The 19,333-nt window shown below is 38.2% G+C and overlaps 1 protein-coding gene across 1 annotated transcript in view; it reads right to left on the reverse strand.

The window, feature by feature from the left end:
• Window positions 1-19,333, reverse strand: part of mmp17a (matrix metallopeptidase 17a) — an 85,280-nt gene that overhangs the window by 23,282 nt on the left and 42,665 nt on the right. Inside the window, exons 2-3 of the mRNA XM_062434797.1 lie at window positions 17,724-17,856; window positions 15,861-15,996 (exon numbers count right to left, since the gene is read on the reverse strand). Of these exons, the coding sequence (XP_062290781.1) occupies window positions 15,861-15,996; window positions 17,724-17,856 (269 nt within the window). The remainder of the gene's footprint in view (window positions 1-15,860; window positions 15,997-17,723; window positions 17,857-19,333) is intronic.

Below are 19,333 nucleotides of genomic sequence, written 5' to 3' on the forward strand. Positions count from 1 at the left end.
TTTATCATCTAAAGGGGAACAAAACAGGAGAGACTCATCTGTTACTGACTTATCATTTTATTATTATTTTTTATTTATTTATTATTATTATTGCCAGTGTTGGGGTAACGCGTTACAGTAATATATTACGTTTAGGCAGTAACGGAGTAATATAACACGTTACTAACTATATTTTGGTAATATTATTACAGTTACTGAGTCCTGTAACGCGTTACAATCTGAGCTGTCGCACAGGCGAAAAAAAACAACCCAGGTTTCGAAAAAACAAAAATTGTCATTCGTAAATAAAGAGGAGAAGAAGACGGTTTTAAATCAACAGCAGAAGAACAAGGAGAAGAAGAAGAAGAAGAAGAAGAAGAAGGAGGAGGAGGAGAAGAAGAAGAAGAAGAAGAAGAAGAAGAAGAAGAAGAAGAAGAAGAAGAAGAAGAAGAAGAAGAAGAAGAAGAAGAAGAAGAAGAAGAAGAAGAAGAAGAAGAAGAAGAAGAAGAAGAAGAAGAAGAAGAAGAAGAAGAAGAAGAAGAAGAAGAAGAAGAAGAAGAAGAAGAAGAAGAAGAAGAAGAAGAAGAAGAAGAAGAAGAAGAAGAAGAAGAAGAAGAAGAAGAAGAAGAAGAAGAAGAACAAGAAGAACAAGAAGAAGAAGAAGGTTTTAAATCAACAGAAGAAGAAGAAGAAGAAGACAGTTTTAAATCAACAGAATAAGAAGAAGGTGGTTTGGTTTGGAGATGGCAACAACTGATAATTCAACGTTTTCTAAGTGGTTATACTCGCACTATTTTGAATTTGTCACAGAAAAGGATAAGAACCTCACAGTAAGGTGCACTTTATGTGCTGGTGGGAGGCCGAGGGAACTGTCTACGGCTGGAGAGAGTGCACAGACACAAATATTGCGTGCCTTCATTTTTTTTAATGCCTTGTCCTAAATGTTTATTTTGGTGAAAGTAACTGAAAAGTAATAAGTAACGTATTACTCTACACAGAAGGTAATATTGTAAAGACACGCATTACTTTCAAATGCGAGTAACTAGTAATATGAAATATATTACATTTTGAAAGTAACTTGCCCACCACTGATTATTACACATTACACAATGAAAACACAGCTGAGAACATTACATACCTAATGTCATGGATAATCTGTGCCAGAGTCAGGAAGAAACTCAAGGACCTCTCTGGATTTCCAGTGTCTTTATTACAAACAGCACTGCAAGCTTTATATGTCATTTGTTGCCATAGCAATGGAGATTCTTGAATACCACTTGCATATTGGCATTTTACCGCAGTATTTATTTTCTTTTGGGTTAAATAACTATTGCTATTGCAGATCTTCGTAGATATGGATGGTTACAGATGACACACCACAGGTAGCATCCAATAATGAAACCATGACCCCCACAAGTTCAGTAGTTTTACAGACTGATAGATTTTTTTTGTGTTGCACATCCCCCCCAGACGAGGGGGGCCATTCCACTCTAACATATCACAGTTAATAGCTGCCAACCTGACCAACAAACCATGTTTTGTTTGCATGCCCTGTTAAGCAGACAAGCCTACCTACTTTTGATGAAACATTTCCAGGTCGGAAGTTACATTGAGCAGAAATTAACTTCACTTGAAATTAATGAAGAAAAAAACAATTTAGCTCAACTGACAAGAAAAAGAAAGTATTTTAAACCTGTCCAACCTTGTTTCAACTTGTTTTTTAGTCCTCGTTCATCCATCCATCCTTACAGCCTTTGTTATCCTGTTGACCTGCTGATGTCTTCTACAGCACAGGATATAAAAGGTAGCTTCTGAGCCACAACTTTCGCCACAATACATTTCACAAGACCTTTCATCCCCACATGAGCCAGAGGAGCAGCTGCTCCGACGTCTCAGCCTGTAATTGAGGGTGACCAGACCTTTACTGTGTTCAGAAGTCAAACTTCGGAACACCTGCCAGAGGGGCTCACACAGGCGTGATCTCTTTAATCTGTTAAATCACTTCTCAAAGAACACTTGTAGTGAAGTGTAAGTTCTGATTTGTCTTTTTTATTTTATTTCTTTTATCTCAGTTTCAGTTATATTCTCATTCATAACTGCATATTTGTGTCCATTCTTCTTTGTATTTGTTTTCACTCTTTTGTTTTATTTGTTCTGCAAAGCATTTTCTTATACACGTCCTTATACACAACACATGTAACCATGGTAACTGTGCACAGCAAAGACAGTGTTAGTTGTAGCATCACAAAAAATGTACTATAATATATTACATATTACATACAATTAAATGATTAAAACTTGACTAAGTCTAATGTACATTTTCATCAAAAAACTAAAACAAAATCAAAATAAGGTGAAAATTAACACTGCTGAATCAGGACTGATGGGTGTCACAAAATGTATTCTATAGATACATGGACACAAATCCTTTTTTTAAATGACACTTTCAAACTAATGTATTTCAATTAGAGTTATAGTTTGGGTTAAAATGATCACTTAAATTATAAAGTTATAAACGTTACTTTCTTAAAGTTATGCAACCTTCATTGTCAAGGCAACATAAACACCATGACAAAAAAATCTCTCGACTTTTAGTTTGAAACATAACACTTGTGGCTAGTAATGGGAAGCAAACAACAGTCCACCTGTCTATCTAGCCGTCCACCCAACCCGCCATCTCCAAACATGGAAATTTGTACCTTATAGAGACATCATAGATTGCGTCTGTCACACGTAGCAACACATTAGTTTGAAAGTCATGCTGAGTGTAATGAAAAAATTCGAACATTTGTGTCCATGTACATGTATCTATAGATTAAATTTAAATTTCGCGACTATTTCACAAAGTGCCATGAGACTGAATTGAGATAAGGAACTGCTGGCTAACAAGATTGCTGTGTCAACTTAAAAGCTGCTTATATGTCAGTGTTGTTTTTACAGCTTGTTTCTGCTCCCCCAAAGTGGTCAACATATAAAAAGTTATTAAAAACAGTATTGGAGATGAGCATTATTGTTTGAACCACCATCTCTCACATCATGTCTTTTCAATAAAGTTTAATAAATGTTAATATTTATTAAAGCTTGGCTTACAATAGCTGATATTGTTTTCTCCTGCTCTAGACTTGAGCTGTCTGTTGTTCTGCTGTTATCACATTGTCTTTAAAACACCCAGCTCTGGGAATACATTCACTAGTGTAAGTAATGAATGTATATAATTAGCAAATCTACATCAACATGTTGTCACAAAGCACATGGGTGGTATTAGCAAATCTAATTTAAAGCAATAAGGAGGTAGTAGTTTGAAAATGAGTTTTTACCTCATTAATATGCAAATGTGTGCAGCAACTCACTTCACAAGGCAATCAGGTCATCTATACTGTAGCTGTACAGTAAGCCTAATATTTTCTTGCATTGATTTTCTCACAAACATGCGTCTACACAGTCCACATTCTGCCTGAGTGTGTGACCCTGACTGCTAATCACAGTTAGCCAAGGTCACTGCAAATGGCTCAACCTCCACAGACAATTCACCTGCTTATTAGTCCTAACTCAGACAAACGAGGGCGGGTGATTGTGTGTGTGTGTGTGTGTGTGTGTGTGAGTGAGAGAGAGTGAGAGAGAGAGAGAGAGAGAGAGAGAGAGAGAGAGAGAGAGAGAGAGAGAGAGAGAGAGAGAGAGAGAGAGAGAGAGAGAGAGAGAGAGAGAGAGAGAGAGAGAGAGAGAGAGAGAGAGGGGGACTGAGAGAGAGAGGGAGAGAGACAGAGAGAGAGAGAGAGAGAGAGAGAGAATGTTGATGATAGAGAAAGATTGAGAGGCAGAGTGCATAGTTTTGTCAGTGTGTAAATACAAATGTGCATCCAAATTGTGAGTGTTGGCTTTTGTGTGTGTGTGTGTGTGTGTGTGTGTGTGTGTACATAATTGTAGGTAAGTCCACCAAGGTCAGAGCAGTCCTGCCCCGCATCCCAGATGAACTGAGGAGTCCCAGGGACCTGCTTGTATTTACATAAGGAGACTATAGATGCATGAAGAATGAACCAGGTGCTATTTCCCTGTGGTGCCTCCTTTAAATTTCATTAACATTACCTACCATGGAAGGGATCTTGTCAGTTTGTCAATCTTACACCTTAATTTTAACAACCATATTGATTATTTTTTAATCAAGCCCCCAACCGCTGTCAGCTTTGATGCATTTTTTAATCAGCTTGTCCTCATTAAATCTACGCAAGTATAGTTTTTATGTTGTAGTGTTCCTCATGTCTCCACAAGACTATAAAGAAATCTTGTCATCCATGACAATATCAAAATTCATTTTTCCACTTCTGAAAATTAAATTTAAAAAATTGTTCTGCAACAAACCTGTTGTTTGTTACAACATCCCAGTGTGTTATGTATTTTTCACTTGACATATACTAAATCATTAACTAATTTGGTTAGTGAATTAATGTCATAAAATGTATAGATACACTATATTTCAGTCACAATACCAATTTTGTTTGGATATTAAAGAGATTCTCAAACACATAATACTGTAAATTGTACAAGGAACCATCTAATCTGGTGCATTATTAAAATATTAATGTCAACAGTCAACACAATATAGTGCAATCTAGTATATAGCTAGTACAGCCTATGCGGTACGTATTGACACAATATTTCACTTCCATTTTGTATAGCGTAAATATAGCTTTGTTTTTGTCCAGCTCTTCTCTGTCTTCATAATTTTTAAATCTGAAATGCAGCAAATATTTTGAGGCTATGCAGTGCTTTCAGTGGAGCACCTCCCACCATGATTTCTAATCAAACTGAGATTAAATGAGATCTCACATGGACAGATCTTGGAACGAGATCTCGTTGCTAACAGGATTGAAGCTTCACACATCCATGGGAAAAGGTGTTCTTTAAGAGATAGCCTTTGGGATTTTACAAATCGATATTGGACCATTCAAATGAAGACTAATTTGAATTGTAACAACGTTATTGTTTTTTTTTAACCCAGCCCTATCAAACACCAGGGTTACAAAAATGACAAACCCTGAATTACAGCTAAACTCACTCAGATTAGGTTGGAAAAGGAGGAAGGATTTAGGAGTGATGACAAGGACTAGTTAAAATAGTCTAAACACAGATTTACCAAGGTGGTGAGAGATGTTAAGTGACTGTACTCTGAGAAGCTTAAACAGCAATTATCAGTAAACAGATTGGCCTCTGTCTGTTTTTAATGTAAATGTTAATGTGATCTAGACAACTTGCTAACACTAAGCTAATGCGCCAGACTAAGCAAAATTTAAAGTCTAGTGTTAGCGTTAATGTTACTTATCATAAGCAAGCAGAATACTTTTTAACCTGTTTGCTTCCTTTAACAAAATTGTGATTAATTTTATGCTGTTTAACGCTTTACGAAGAGGAGAGAGAGAAAAAGAGAAGAGAAGAGGAGTGTCATCTTATGCACTTCAACATCAATCCAGTCTATTTTCAATTTTTCCATTGTAGAGGCAGCAATTTTCTTTGCTGTCTTATTTACTGGCTGGTGTTGGTCACATCCCAGGATTTGTGTTGCTTTCTTGGATAACAGTTGGAGTTTTTTTTAATGAGGTACCAGTCCATTGCAGGAGCCAACTTCACTGCAGGTGCGGATTGCATGGCCTCTGCCAGTTATCATAACAGCAGCGTATTGTGCACAACAACATTGTTTGTGTAAATGTGTTTGAGACAGAAATGGAAATTCAACAAATTTAATGAAAATAATGATGCCTTGGTTTCCTTTCACATCAGAGCCATTTGGTCTGCTTTAAACAAGCCCTGGTTCCTTTCCTCAGACAGTCTGGTTCGCTTGGGATTGTATGAAAGCTCATTCAAACTCTGGTGCAGACCAAACAAGTGAACCCTGGTCAGCTTGAAAATGTGGGTCTCAGTTTGATTCCAAGTAAACCCTGGTGTGGTTCCTTTTAGGCTGGGAAAGAAAACGGGACCAAATTGATAAGTATCAAATGCATGACAGTACGTTGGTTGTCCTCTGTGCAACAAGAACAAGTCCTCCTACTGGTGAAAGATTGATCCATCAGGTATCCTTGAGTGACCAAAAGGACTTGGCATCAATGCTCTGAAGACAGTGGAGATGGCTGTGGAATTCAGAAAGAATCCAGCCTGACCTGCACCAGTCACTGTGTGACTTCCCAGTCAACACTGTAGAATCCTTCTGCTTCCTGGGAACCATCATCACCTAGGACCTTAAAAGGTAGCAGAACATCAGCTCCCTAACCAAGAAGGCACAGCAGAGGATGTACTTCCTGCAACAGCTGAAGAATTTCAATCTTCCAAAGACAGTGATGGTGCACTTCTAGACTACCATCATTCAGTCGATCCTCACCCCCTTCATCACCATCTGGTACACTGCTGCCACTGCCAAGGACAAGGACAGAGTGCAGTGTATTATTTGCTCTGCAAAGAGGGTGATTGGCTGCAATCTGCTGTCCCTCCAGGACCTGCACGCCTCCAAGACACTGAGGTGAGCATGAAATATCATTTTCAAATACTATCTGGAAAGAAGCTGAGGTCTATCTTGACCAAAACCTTATGCCACAAAAGGAGTTTCTTCAGCTAGCCTGATCAACAAGGCCCCGGAGCCAGACTGACAAGGACTCTATCTCACTCATAATCAATACAAGACATATTAATGTGAACTCCCTAATCATACATTGCAAATCTGTGAACTCATTACATCTAACACATCTTTGTATTGTTGTTTATACTGTGAACATTGCACATTGCCATTCAACATCTTGTACTTTATATTTTTTAAACGTTGCAGCTCGCCTCACTTGGAACTTATTTTTTAAACTTATTCTTTATCATAAAATGTATTTATATATTCATACTATCTGCTTTTTGTGATTGTTGTTTTTTTTCTCACTTAGATATTTGTTTTTTTCTCTTACCTTCTATTTTCTTAATAGTTATGCAGTACTGCACCAACACAAATTCCTTGTGTGTGAAAACTTACATTAGAATTAGAAATAAATCTGATTCTGAATTTAGTGCTGCCAACGCTTTTGCTGTCTGTTTATTTCATAAGCTCCACCTCCACCCTGGCATCCACCTGAAGGCTTAGAGTGTGTGCCTTCCTGAGGGAAGTGATTAGCTGAGCTTGTCGTTTTCCCACTGGGGAGTGACAAGATCAACACCTAGACGTCAAACATTAATGCATTCCACTTGCTGACTGAACTATACTTAAATATTTTTACACAAGTAACTTTTTTGGCTAGCAAATTGAAAACAAAAAAAAACCCTGATAGTCAAATATTTTTTTAAGCTCAGCTCTAAAACAGTGAACCTACTGGGTGATCAAGATGCATGATCACAAAATAATGTTTATTTTCTGAAAATATGACCATGACTGACAAGCACTTAGCAAGTGATAAGTGCATGAGCCAGCAGAGTTTGTAGCAAAAAAAAGTGCAGATGTAAGTGTTTTGAGCTGCAGTATAAAGCAGGAATCATCAGCAGCTCAGTGGCTGAAGGGCTGTTTAGCAGCAACAGAGCTCCTGAGTGTGCATCATTGACTCACGAATAAATATCTGAGAACAGAGTGTACTGTCAGACCTTTCCACATCAATCAAATATAATACCTACATAAAGAACTGCTTACATCAAAGAACACCCCGACACTACTGAGCAGGCAATCCTGGACAGAATATGAATCTTTCGCTATGGTGCTTAACAGAGGATGGGAGAGGAGAAAACGGCATGAAGAAAAAAAGGCAGGAAAGAGAGGGAGGCAACTTTTACAGGCTGATGGGAATGAGGGAGGGATGGGAGTGAGTAAACAAGCAAAGAGATGAAAAGTCACAGTATTCATGATGATTCTACACATCTTCCTACATTCATTAAAATTTGTCGCAGTCAATTTAAACCCAACAATGTCAATGATAGTCAAAATCCACTGAAATTAATATTTGTAATCATGCCATGCAATGCAATGCAATAATGTAATTATATGTCATTTGTTTTAATTAATGCAACAATTAACTATTCTAGTTATTGCATTTGAGTGAGGCTAATTCTATACATGTTTCTATACCCAAAAAGGTTTACAACTTTACACACTACTTTAACATACTAGAGAGGTGATTGAAAAAACATTAGTAAAATAATGTTGGGTTAATCGAATATAAATCATAAATGTCTTAATACACGTAAAATAACCAATTTTCGACTGATACTAAAAATCTTTTTTTTAGCACAATTAACATGCCAATGGTGCAAAATGTGGATAAAATCCCACATTTAATGAGAAAGTAACACACTACTAGACTTGTCTTAAAGCAGTGTATGCTTATTTCTGAGAAATTGGATTTTTGAATTAGTGAGTCTCTCTTAATTTCCCTTGCCTAAAAGAGAAATCTTTAATTCACCCAGTTGTAAGGAAATATTTTGGATTCGGAGACATCTCAAATCGTTTTACCTTCAAATCAATAAGAGGAAGTGTGGTTTTACAATGTACTTAATATGCAATGTATTATATGGACAGGTTAAGCCTAACCCAATCAACACACAACTCCTATCCCTCCAGCAAGAAAAGTAATGATGCATAGGCAATAGTTCATGGAGAAGCAGGCAAATCAGCCTGAAATACACATGTATAATAACACAATATATCTATTCAGTAAGCTGCATTTGTATGGCAATGTAACAGACACCATAAATTGAGACAGATTTCCCACCGTCAAGATAATGAATATAATGACAGGAGCATAGCAAGTATAACTCTATTATTTGAAGTTAACGCAATAAACCCTTTAGTTATCCTGATAATAAAATGGCTGTGGGAGGGATCTGGGATCTTTATCACAGCTGTAGAGTGGCCATGCTTTCAAGGAAGTTTTACACCTGAGAGATATTTCAGTGAACATGTGTAAAAAATTCCTTGCAATGTCTTTAGCCAAACAAAGTTATAAATATGTAATGAGGAATGCCATTTTGCCAAAACAGTAGTTTAATTCTAATATATTTCTCTTTTACATTGGGATGCTGCTTCAACAGCCCTCCATAAAACATACAGATTTTATTATTTGAGACACATTCACAATTCAGTAGCTCTCCACTTCATTTACTGTAAATGAATATAAATGTTCTCTGCCTGGCATCAACAATATGGGAACCTTGTAGCTGAATAACTGCGGGAATCAATAGAAATAAGCCAAAGGTGTAAGGCTGTGTGTGTGTGTGTGTGTGTGTGTGTGTGTGTGTGTGTGTGTGTGTGTGTGTGTGTGTGTGTGTGTGTACAGGGTACATTTCTGAGTGTTTGAGCACATCAGAAATAAATTAAGCAAAACATTTAAATGTAATAAAGAAGCAAGTTAGCAAGTCAATAAATGAACACACAAACTAGCATACATGGATGTTTGTTTGGGTTTTTTTTTTTTTTGCATAAAAAACACTTTTGAGAAGGTGGTTATGTATAGAATATTAATGCTTTCCTATATTGCTTTATTAACAAACCACATATAGAAACTGAATCTAAAATAAACAAATCATCCACAAGTATATATAATAAAAGTACAATGAATTTCTCATCTGCTTCTTTACATGAGCTCCAGGCAAAACAAATCTAAAAAAAACAAACCCAAAAAAACCCATGAGGTCCGTATATCTCAATTTCCAGTAAAACTTGGCTGCTTATACAAATGTGAATTCTGAGAGTAGAGAGGTAGCTCCACTGGACTGAAAAGACATGCAGAGCCGAGTGGGGCCAAGCTGAAGGCACTGTAAGGCATGTGATTGGCAGTAGTAGGTTGGCAGTGGTGGGATGGAGAGAACGAGGGAGAAAGAGAGAGCGAGTGATGAGAAAAAGCAAAATGTTCGAGTCATAAAACAGCAGGTTTTCACAGAGGTGTACATGCTGGTTCCCTGAAGCAGATGTTGATTCCGCACAACACTTTCTGTGCAGTGTGATGCTGGATTGCTGCCACCTGGTTTTCCAGGTCAGTTGAGACCTCACTGCAATTCTAGCTGAGAGAGCCCCCCCCCCCCCCAACACCAAGAAATCATCTGTATTTCTCACTGGAAACCTCCAGTGGTGGGATGAGGGGGTTTGTACTGCAGGGACAAAAGTCACCAGGTAACTTGTTATCAATAAGCCATAACCACTTTGCTCGCAGTGACAAGTGATTCATCCTTCTTGCAGTCTGAGCAGTTACTTTTGTGGCCGCAAACCAGTGTGGAGCAGAAAACTCAAATCCCTTTGATGAAGAAGCGTTCTCTCCACAGTTGATCCTGGCTGTGTGAACAGTCCTGAAAGATGATTTCATTTAAAAAAAAAAAAAAAACGCTGCATCTAATGGATAGTGGCAACATTCAGTGCCAATGTAGGAAGTAATGTGCTTTTTATGCAGTGAGGTGGAAAGTTAGGGTAACTTTAAATGTTTTGTACATGTTGAAGCATAACCAAGTATTCTGGTTGCATCATTGTCCTTGGACCATAGCTTAATTAGAAAAGCTCTACAAATCTGATGTACAGTACCTGCTCAGCACCAAATGGAAAACAGACACAGTTACCAACTAGCTGATGAACACAGTGGAGCATCAAGCCAGTAAAGAGCCAGATATTTCCCTAAGGAGTTGAAAGAAATGAAAAACAGAGCCAAAACAGAGTGAATAATGGACTTCCATTTTCCAAGTGGCCAGAAAAAGGACTCCAAATCAATGCAAATGTTGCTTTATACCTGCTGGAGGTTCACTACTTAAAAGGTGAAGATATGTCCAGTACAACACCAATATTCACTACCACCATCAATAATATAAAGTAAAAATGATCACTTACTAACCGTATCAAAAAGAAAAAAAAAACAGCAAATGTATAAGCCTCATAAAAGCAGAATTTATGACAAAGCTGTTGTATTGGATTGCATTAGATTGTGCAGGTGTACCTAACAAAGTGGCCAGTGAGTGTAAATAATAAGGCACTGTGCTTTTCAAACTGGATTTGGTGCATAAAACTGAATGCTGCTTCTCCATATTTAGTTTGAAACAGAAAGCAGACCTATCCCAGATGACCTGAGAGGTTGGTTCACAACTAAGCAGCAGATAAGAAATGTATTTTGGCCCTAAATCATTCAGGTTTATATACCAGTAGTACTATTGTGAAATCAATTCTTTGACAGACAGGAAGCCAGTGTAAATATCACTTTCTTGGTCTTAGTGAGGACTCGAGCAGCAGAGTTCTGAGCTGTAGCTGTCTGATTGATTTTCTAGGAAGAACTGTAAAGACACCGTTACAGTAGTTGAGTCTACTGAAAATAAACACATGGACAAGTTTTTCCAAATCCTGCTGAGATAAAGAAGTCCTTTAACTCTTGATATATTATTAAAGTGACAGTAGGCTGACTTTGTGATCGTCTTAATGTGGCTGTTGAAATTCATGTCTGAGTCTATGACTACACCAAGATTTCTGGCTTGGTTTGTGGTTTTTAACAATACCAATTGAAGCTGAGTACTGATCCTTAATCATTCTTCCTTGACTCCAAAAACAATTAAATTAGTTTTTTCTTTTCTTTTTTGAGGAAAATTCTGGCACATCCAATCAGTGATTTGTTCAATGCACTTACTCAGTGTTTGTACCGGACCATGGTCCCCTTGGGATATGATTACATAAATTTGTGTGTGTTGTCTGCATAATTATAGTAACATATTTTGTTGTTTCCATAATCTGCGCCAGTGGGAGCATGTAGAGGAAGAGAAGAGAAGACACCCTAGAATGGAGCCCTGGGGAACTCCGATTGTCATTTTTATCCACTCAGATGTGTACTTCCCTATAGACACAAAATAGTTATTTAGGTAGGATTCAAACCAGTTTACTACTCTGCCAGAAAGTCCCATCCAGTTTTCCAGTCAGTCTAGTAATATGTTGAATGCAGCACTGAGATCAATAATTTTGAGACTGAAATTCTGCCACTGTCTGTGTTTAAGTGGATGTCACTGAGGACCTTAACAAGAGCAGACTCAGCGCTGTGGTGTGATCGAAAGGAACTGAACTCAACATGACACTACTCACCTTCATCCCACTGCTTCACCATCTTTACCATCTTCTCTCAGTCCATGCTTTCTTTTCTTTTCTGTTCTTCTTTTAACTACCACAGCCCCTGCAGATCTTTACATCAGCTGAGAGTTCCTGCTTATCGACCTGTTTCTCCAATGCTCCAATGCCCTGATGTCCTGTTTTCCCATCACACCTTGTTTCATTTTGCTCTCCCTCTGGTCTATCTTAGATCTATTTGCCTGCTTGGTTTATTATTCTTCTGCTTGCTTGTTCCCATCTGGCCCGTGTGCACAACTGTCCTCAACTGAGACCCAAGACTGACTTAAGGTTGTTTAATCAGCACTCGTCCGCTAAACAGATAACTGCCACCTTTGATTTTTCTAAGATGCTTCAAAGTACATACTGCAACTTACTGATGGTTCTGACTATGCATATTCTAGATTTTTTAAATAACTGCAGCAGGTTCAGATTGTTCATTTCCTGCCCTAATTGTGCGGAGAGGAGGCGGAAAAGTACTTCTTCTCTTCAGCTTTCTGTCTGACAGCTGCTAAGAAAGGCTAAGAATCTTGCTCTCATCTCCAAAATTCTGTATTATTGAATGGCCTGCTGTCATGTCGCATTACCATAAATGTGACAGAAGGCACCTTCAGTCAAAAGAGGGTGTGAGTCCGTTAAAGCAAGTTGGCAACACCTTTTAGCAACAAAATGGCAAACCCACCTCAACAGCTTTTGATCCTGTCCTGTAGCTTTATTAATTAGGTTCATGTGTCTGGATATAACAAACTAGTTGGTCACTCATCTTAGAGAACCAGACAAAAGCAAACCTTACCCACAAAAGCAGCTTGTCATGTTGTTACTTTACAGTAGCAGCAGAAGCGCTGTGTGTAAGCTTCACAAACTAAGCTTACTTTCTTTATAAACACCATCTCAGCGTCACACATTCAGAGAGCATAGCCAAGCTTTTCACAACTTACCTGTCTACTGCAGCATGTTCCTGCTGTCAGGTACACACTGCAGCCCATAGCAAAGCAAAACCCTGCTAAACTCAGATGCGGAGCTGACCTGTTAACTGTAAACACCCTGTCTTTTCTTGTCTTTTCATGGCCTTTTTCGATATGCCGAAATGTCTCATTAGCATGCCTAATTTTAAATGATTCTGTAGCTGTTTGCCGTGTTATGTTTTATAACAATATTTAGCAGCTTTTTTTCACGCGTAAATAAACTCCAGAACTTATATGAAACACTGTAACACCAGCAGAGCAATCAACACTCACTACAAGCTGATAGAGCTGCACGTGGTGTTGGAATAAATTATCAAGGAGCAGGTGATTGTGAAGATGTTTGTGACTGAACTGCACTGAAAATCACAAGTTAACTGTCACTGAATTTTAATAAAAGCCATTTCACTAAGAACTATGCATGTCAACCTGACTGTGGCACAAGAGAAAAAGTCAGGGGATCACAGATGTCAATAAGATGAGTCTGTGTGACTGTCTGTATAAAATTGTATTGAACTGATTATATCCATCTAATAGTTGTCAACATATATCAAGCCACTAGTTTGGCTAATAGCAACACAAGGTTTTGTTTAAAGTCAAGCTGTGATTGGTCAGTTGCATCACCACAATGCAACAGACAAAAATTAAAAAGACATGGGGTCCATTCAAGCCACGATGAATAATGCAATAAATGGTCAGGCACGCCATTGAGCAGTTCAAACCCTCTCATCAGCATCAGGACTGCTGGCTGAAATTTGGGAGAGATCACCGCCCATCAAAGAGAGAAGTTTTATCAAAGTTATGGTAGGCCTGTCATGACTTGTGTCTGATAGTTGGCTGACTGAGAAGCACTGACCCTTTACAAACACCTCTTACCAGCAGAGAGAGAGAGAGAACAGAGACAGGAAACCACTGTTACTGTGTGTGCATGTGTGCATACTGTATGCACTGTCTTTTTCTGTGGGTTTGCATGCGCTTGTGCGTGCCTGTGTTTCTACTTTAATAATGTGTAGGTTGTTGTCGCATGGTTACACACACATATCCACATTCTGTCCGACACACTAGCTTAGATCATCTCCTTGTTGAATCACCCCTGGTAGCGTGTGTGAATCAGCAAAGGCCAACCATATGTTTCACTGCCTCCTCCTCTGCTGTCTCACACTAAGCTGTATCCTTGACAGATGGACCAGCTGCACTTAATGCGACCATATTATTTTATCATGTATAAACTGCAGAATTACTGTTTGCTCTTTAGGAATAATACAAATAACTCTGAGTAGAATTACATAGACCTGGTGATCTTTACATGTGGACGATCCTCCGTCTTCCATACATTACTCTAACTGAATGTCCCAAAGTATTTTCATTTATACCACTTTTTATAAACAGTCACCAAATGTGCTGTTTTTTTGTACAGCATTTCATTTGAGAGGACGGAAGTGCTTGTTTTTATTGAAGGTTACTCTAATCAGCATGCCACTTTTAAAAAATGCTCTTCCTCTGAGCAAAAAATTGATCTAGAAACCAGAAGATTTCCACTTTGAGGAAGAGTCATCTAATTGAATCTATCAAAGAATGCAGAGATGGAGGGGAAAAAAACTGTAAAATGTGACTATTTATGACTTCTTACTTATTATATTGCACTGATGTAATGTACTGAGTCGAACTGAGCTGAGTCAGGCTGTATTGGACTGAATTAGGCCTTTATTGTATTATGAATTGTAGTGGTTTGTAGCATAGTGGTAGGAAGGATTTTATGGATTTTAATTAGAGCCTGACTGATACTAGATTTTTTGTGTCAATATATTGATATATTGAGATATATACATACTATATATATATATAAAGATATGTAATATGTAATGAAGGCAGTATATTTTGCAGTTGCAGATGACATTAGTGCACTGACATGGTAAGCTTAACTGGGAATTTAATAATTATAAATAGCTATAAATATAAAAACACACACACACACACACACACACACACACACACACACACACACACACACACACACACACACACACACACACACACACACACACACACACACACACACACACACACACACACATCTTTTTATCAATTTATATGCTGAAGCTGATATATCTCTGATAGGCCAGTATTCGGGGATAATATCTGCTGCCTGATATATCGACATATAAGGATCTAGTTTTAATTGTTTTTGGGCAACAAAAAAGTTGAAAAATGTTAAAATCAAAGCTTGAAAATACTTTCAAGAAAAGTTAAGTCTAAAGGAAAGGAAAGATTACTTTTTGATGACTTGGGGAATCAATTTATTGATCTCAGATTGTTCAGTGTTGGGGGTTAAAATATGGGGGTAAAATTGTAGCAATATTAAGCAAAGACAAAACTCCAGCAACACTTAAAGTATATATAAAGATATAGGTATATTAAAGAACAACTTCAAAGTGAAGCCAGTATGCTTCTGACCTTGATGAAGGCCACAAGCAGTAGTTTGGTCTCACAATAATGTTGTTCTTTATACTAAAAGTGCTGCTGGAGTGTATTTGTGTCAGTGTTTGCAGCTGCCTGTACAGCAGCTGCTAGTACATACAATCATAGCTCATTATGTGGTTGCCAAACAACAGCAAGATGCCTCTCACTGCCAAAAACACACCAATGTAATCAGGATCGGAACGCATTCCGAGTCCATTGTCCATAATCTGTGTGTCACAGCATTCAGCATTATTATAGATGTGATGGATGACTGATCAAAAATTCAGTGTGTAATTTTCACATTGTCAATAAACATTGCCAAGCACCGTAGCAGGAACCCCGATCATATCTGAACTAATGATCATTTCATTTTCAACACAGTCCCCTACCTCCAGGACAGATGCCTCTTATTCCATTTGTTCGGAGGAGTCAGGCCTCGTTTTCTGCGGCCCATTGTTACCTCAGCCTCAGACACATCTGGCAGAGAACATCTGGGTGTTTTCATTAGGCTCAGCGTGGCTTGGTCTGCAGAGGAAAGGAGAGGAGAGAAGAGGAGAAGAGGGAGTTTTCACAATAAACAACATTATTATGACTTTAATGCTTTATTTTTTTGACACCTGGAAAACAAAGTAAGTTAACAATGAATTGATAATGATTTTGTTCAACAATAAAACAAACTGCATAAAGTATATATGACAGCTGATCCAACATCACCATGGTTCAACATTTGTATGAAAATAGTAGCGTCGGTAAGTCATACTGTACTACTCATATATGCATACAGCAGATTATGGGAGGGCATTCAGGCCATTAATCATACATGCTCTCTAAGATATCATCAGCAATCATAGAAGCACACTTTCTAACCTCTATAGTCATGTGAGATGGAAAAGTGGTGAGTATGAAAAAAAATAAGATTATTTGTAGAAGAGCATCGCAGAGTGCATGTGTGAGTGAGTGTGTGTAATGACATTATACTGTATATGAGAGAGAAAGTAGAATGTATACTATTCAATACACATGCCACCATTGTCACTCACATATGGAGTGCTAGAGCAGTGATTCATCCTCATAAAGCATCTCATGGTGTGTACAGATATGTGTAATCTGTGCAATTGAAGGCAATTAAATACAATAGAAGTGCTCTCTTTCAAATGGTCAATGGTTGGACTTGAGACTCAGAATTATGTTCCATTCCACTAAATGACAAATTCTAATGCCATAGTTTGTGTGTTTGTTGTTTTGGATTACATAATGTTGCATTATATTGTAAGGTTTAATAACCTTTTGTCCCTCAGGGCCACTCAATAAATACATTTAAATCTGTGTCTGTTTGAACGCATTATACATGTTAGAAAAGAATTGCTGAAAACATGTAGTAAGACTGTGAACTACATTGTACTGAATTGAGGAGTTGAGGTTCGATGAGTTAGAGGGGTTACTAGCATGACCCCTTCCCCACTATATAAACACTAGAGTGCATGTACTCATACTTACTATTTTTACACTGGGTAGTTTTAGAAACTTTCATCAGGAACAACTGGGATTCACTTTGGATAATCTGCTATTACTGGTGAATGGGTCTGTTTTCAGTCAACATTAGAACTCAAGGAGTTATTTTAAACCCAGCTGAAGCATCTGTTGACGGGTGGAGCCGCCAGCGGCTTCGGCTTCAGCACCAGCTGTTTGGCTGGAAGGAGAGTGAACGGATGCGGTGCTGACAGCGGCCGACACTGGCTGACACCGACCACTGTCTGCGTAACATGATCGGTGATGGATTGCTTGTTAACTAGTCATTTAAGTTACATTTACAAGGCCACATTTGCGTGAAAAATATATGCAGAATTAAACAGTGGCTCCTAACTTTATTTTTAAAATATAGTCCATGTTTTTATTTGTGGTTGGAGTTTGGTATAAGCGATGTTATCTAAGAGGGTGTTCAGTTGGGCTGTGTTTTCAGTACCTTCAGCAGACATGCGCTCAGCGTTTCAGAGCAGAGAATGCTGTTTTTTTTTTTTTTTCACAATTATGAAACCTAATTGTATATAGTACACAATTTTTCTAAATCATTGAATTTAAAAATTACTTTTTCACAGACTTCAATCATTAGATACATTAAAATACAGCTCCCTCTCTCACGTACTGTACTTATGCACACACACACACACATTCATTCATCCATCCATCAGTTTAAAGCATGCACTCTCACATATAATACCTTCCTTTCAACACAATTGCACACAGCCACATACCTAACACTCCGGTTTCCTTCAGCCCTCCAAACTTCTGCATGGCTTTGATGGCCTTGGTCAGGGCCTCCTTGGTCTGAAGCTGGCCAGTCACCGGGTCAGGGGGTGGGAGGTAGCCGAATTTGCTCAGCCAGTCCTGGAGGGGAGAGAGTAGACACAGAGTTCAAGAGTCATCCCAGGCATTTCAAGACTCCAAGTATCCCAACGCTGCTGAGAAGATCTGACACCTGTTTCATGTTTGCTGTCTGTGGATACTGTGTAGTTAAACACATAGAGTTTGTGTATTTAGGTTCTGTGAAATCTTTGTGTTTATATGCAACAGTTTGTACACATACTTCCTAAACTGGCACTATTACTGTACACACAACAAAAAACTCAATTAGATTAGTCTGTGCAGTGCTATTTTGGTGCTCATTTTGGCATGAAATTGGGTTTGCCTTAAAACCCTGCTCAGACCACCTCTTATCACAAACGCAGGGTAATTTTGTGGTTTTCGTTGAGAGAGGTGCACACAAACAAACTTAAACCAATTCAAACCAAAGCAAAACTACAAATCAACTTTCATACATATTAAGTTTTGCCTGTTTCAATTTGCATTTTTTTTTCCATCTACTGCAGGTATGTATCAAAACATTATCTGCATGCTGCCTGTTCAGTCAACCATTGACAGCAAGCAAGTTTTGATTAATATTTGGGGTGCTGTGTGTCAGGTGCCTCTCAGTGGTGAGCCCCTCTCTCTCTCTCTCTCTCTCTCTCTCTCCTCTCTCTCTCTCTCTCTCTCTCTCTCTCTCTCTCTCTCTCTCTCTCTCTCTCTCTCTCTCTCTCTCTCTCTCTCTCTCTCTCTCTCTCTCTCTCTCTCTCTCTCTCTCTCTCTCTCTCTCTCTCTCTCTCTCTCTCTCTCTCTCTCTCTCTTCTACCTGAAGCAGCTTTTAAAGGGCATCAGAAGAGCTCATGTGATTGGTCATTACTGAAGCCCGGCTGATTCTGTATTCATCCTACTAATAAAGTATTCAATCCCTCTTCCATGTTACACCAAACTGTGCCCGATTTGTGTCAATGCTTGAATTCTTTTGTCAAGAAAAAAGAGCCCATGGTCTGTGTGACTGCACACAGGAATCTAAAATATTGTCTCTCCATAAGCCTTTTTTATAGCAGATATTTTGACCTGTCATAGTAGGGAAAGCACTGATGTTATGAATTACATCAATGTCTCCACTCAACCATCATTCATTCTATTATTTACACTTGTATTTTTCCTACTGTGACATTTTAAAATGTGTTCTGTCAAAGGGGCATACTCATCTGTTTCATCTCCATATTGTAATTACTGCTGGATTGACTTGCATACTTTGTCTTGGTTAAATTGCAATCAATAGGCTTTTGCATTTTGAATGGTTGTTCAATATAAACATAAACAGTAGTTTTTGTTTAAAAAAAAAAAAAAAAAGGGTTTTGGAACTTGTGTACTATCATTTATTCTGTTAGTAATACTAAAGATAGTAACTGTATGGGGTATTTTATTCATAGAAGCGGTGTCAATTTGATAATGAAATCCATTAGTTTCCTGGAAATGTGTTTTATTTTGAGCCAATTATCATCAGCTTTAATTACAG

Source organism: Scomber scombrus, chromosome 15, assembly GCF_963691925.1.
Source record: "Scomber scombrus chromosome 15, fScoSco1.1, whole genome shotgun sequence".
Taxonomy (NCBI): Eukaryota; Metazoa; Chordata; class Actinopteri; order Scombriformes; family Scombridae; genus Scomber; species Scomber scombrus.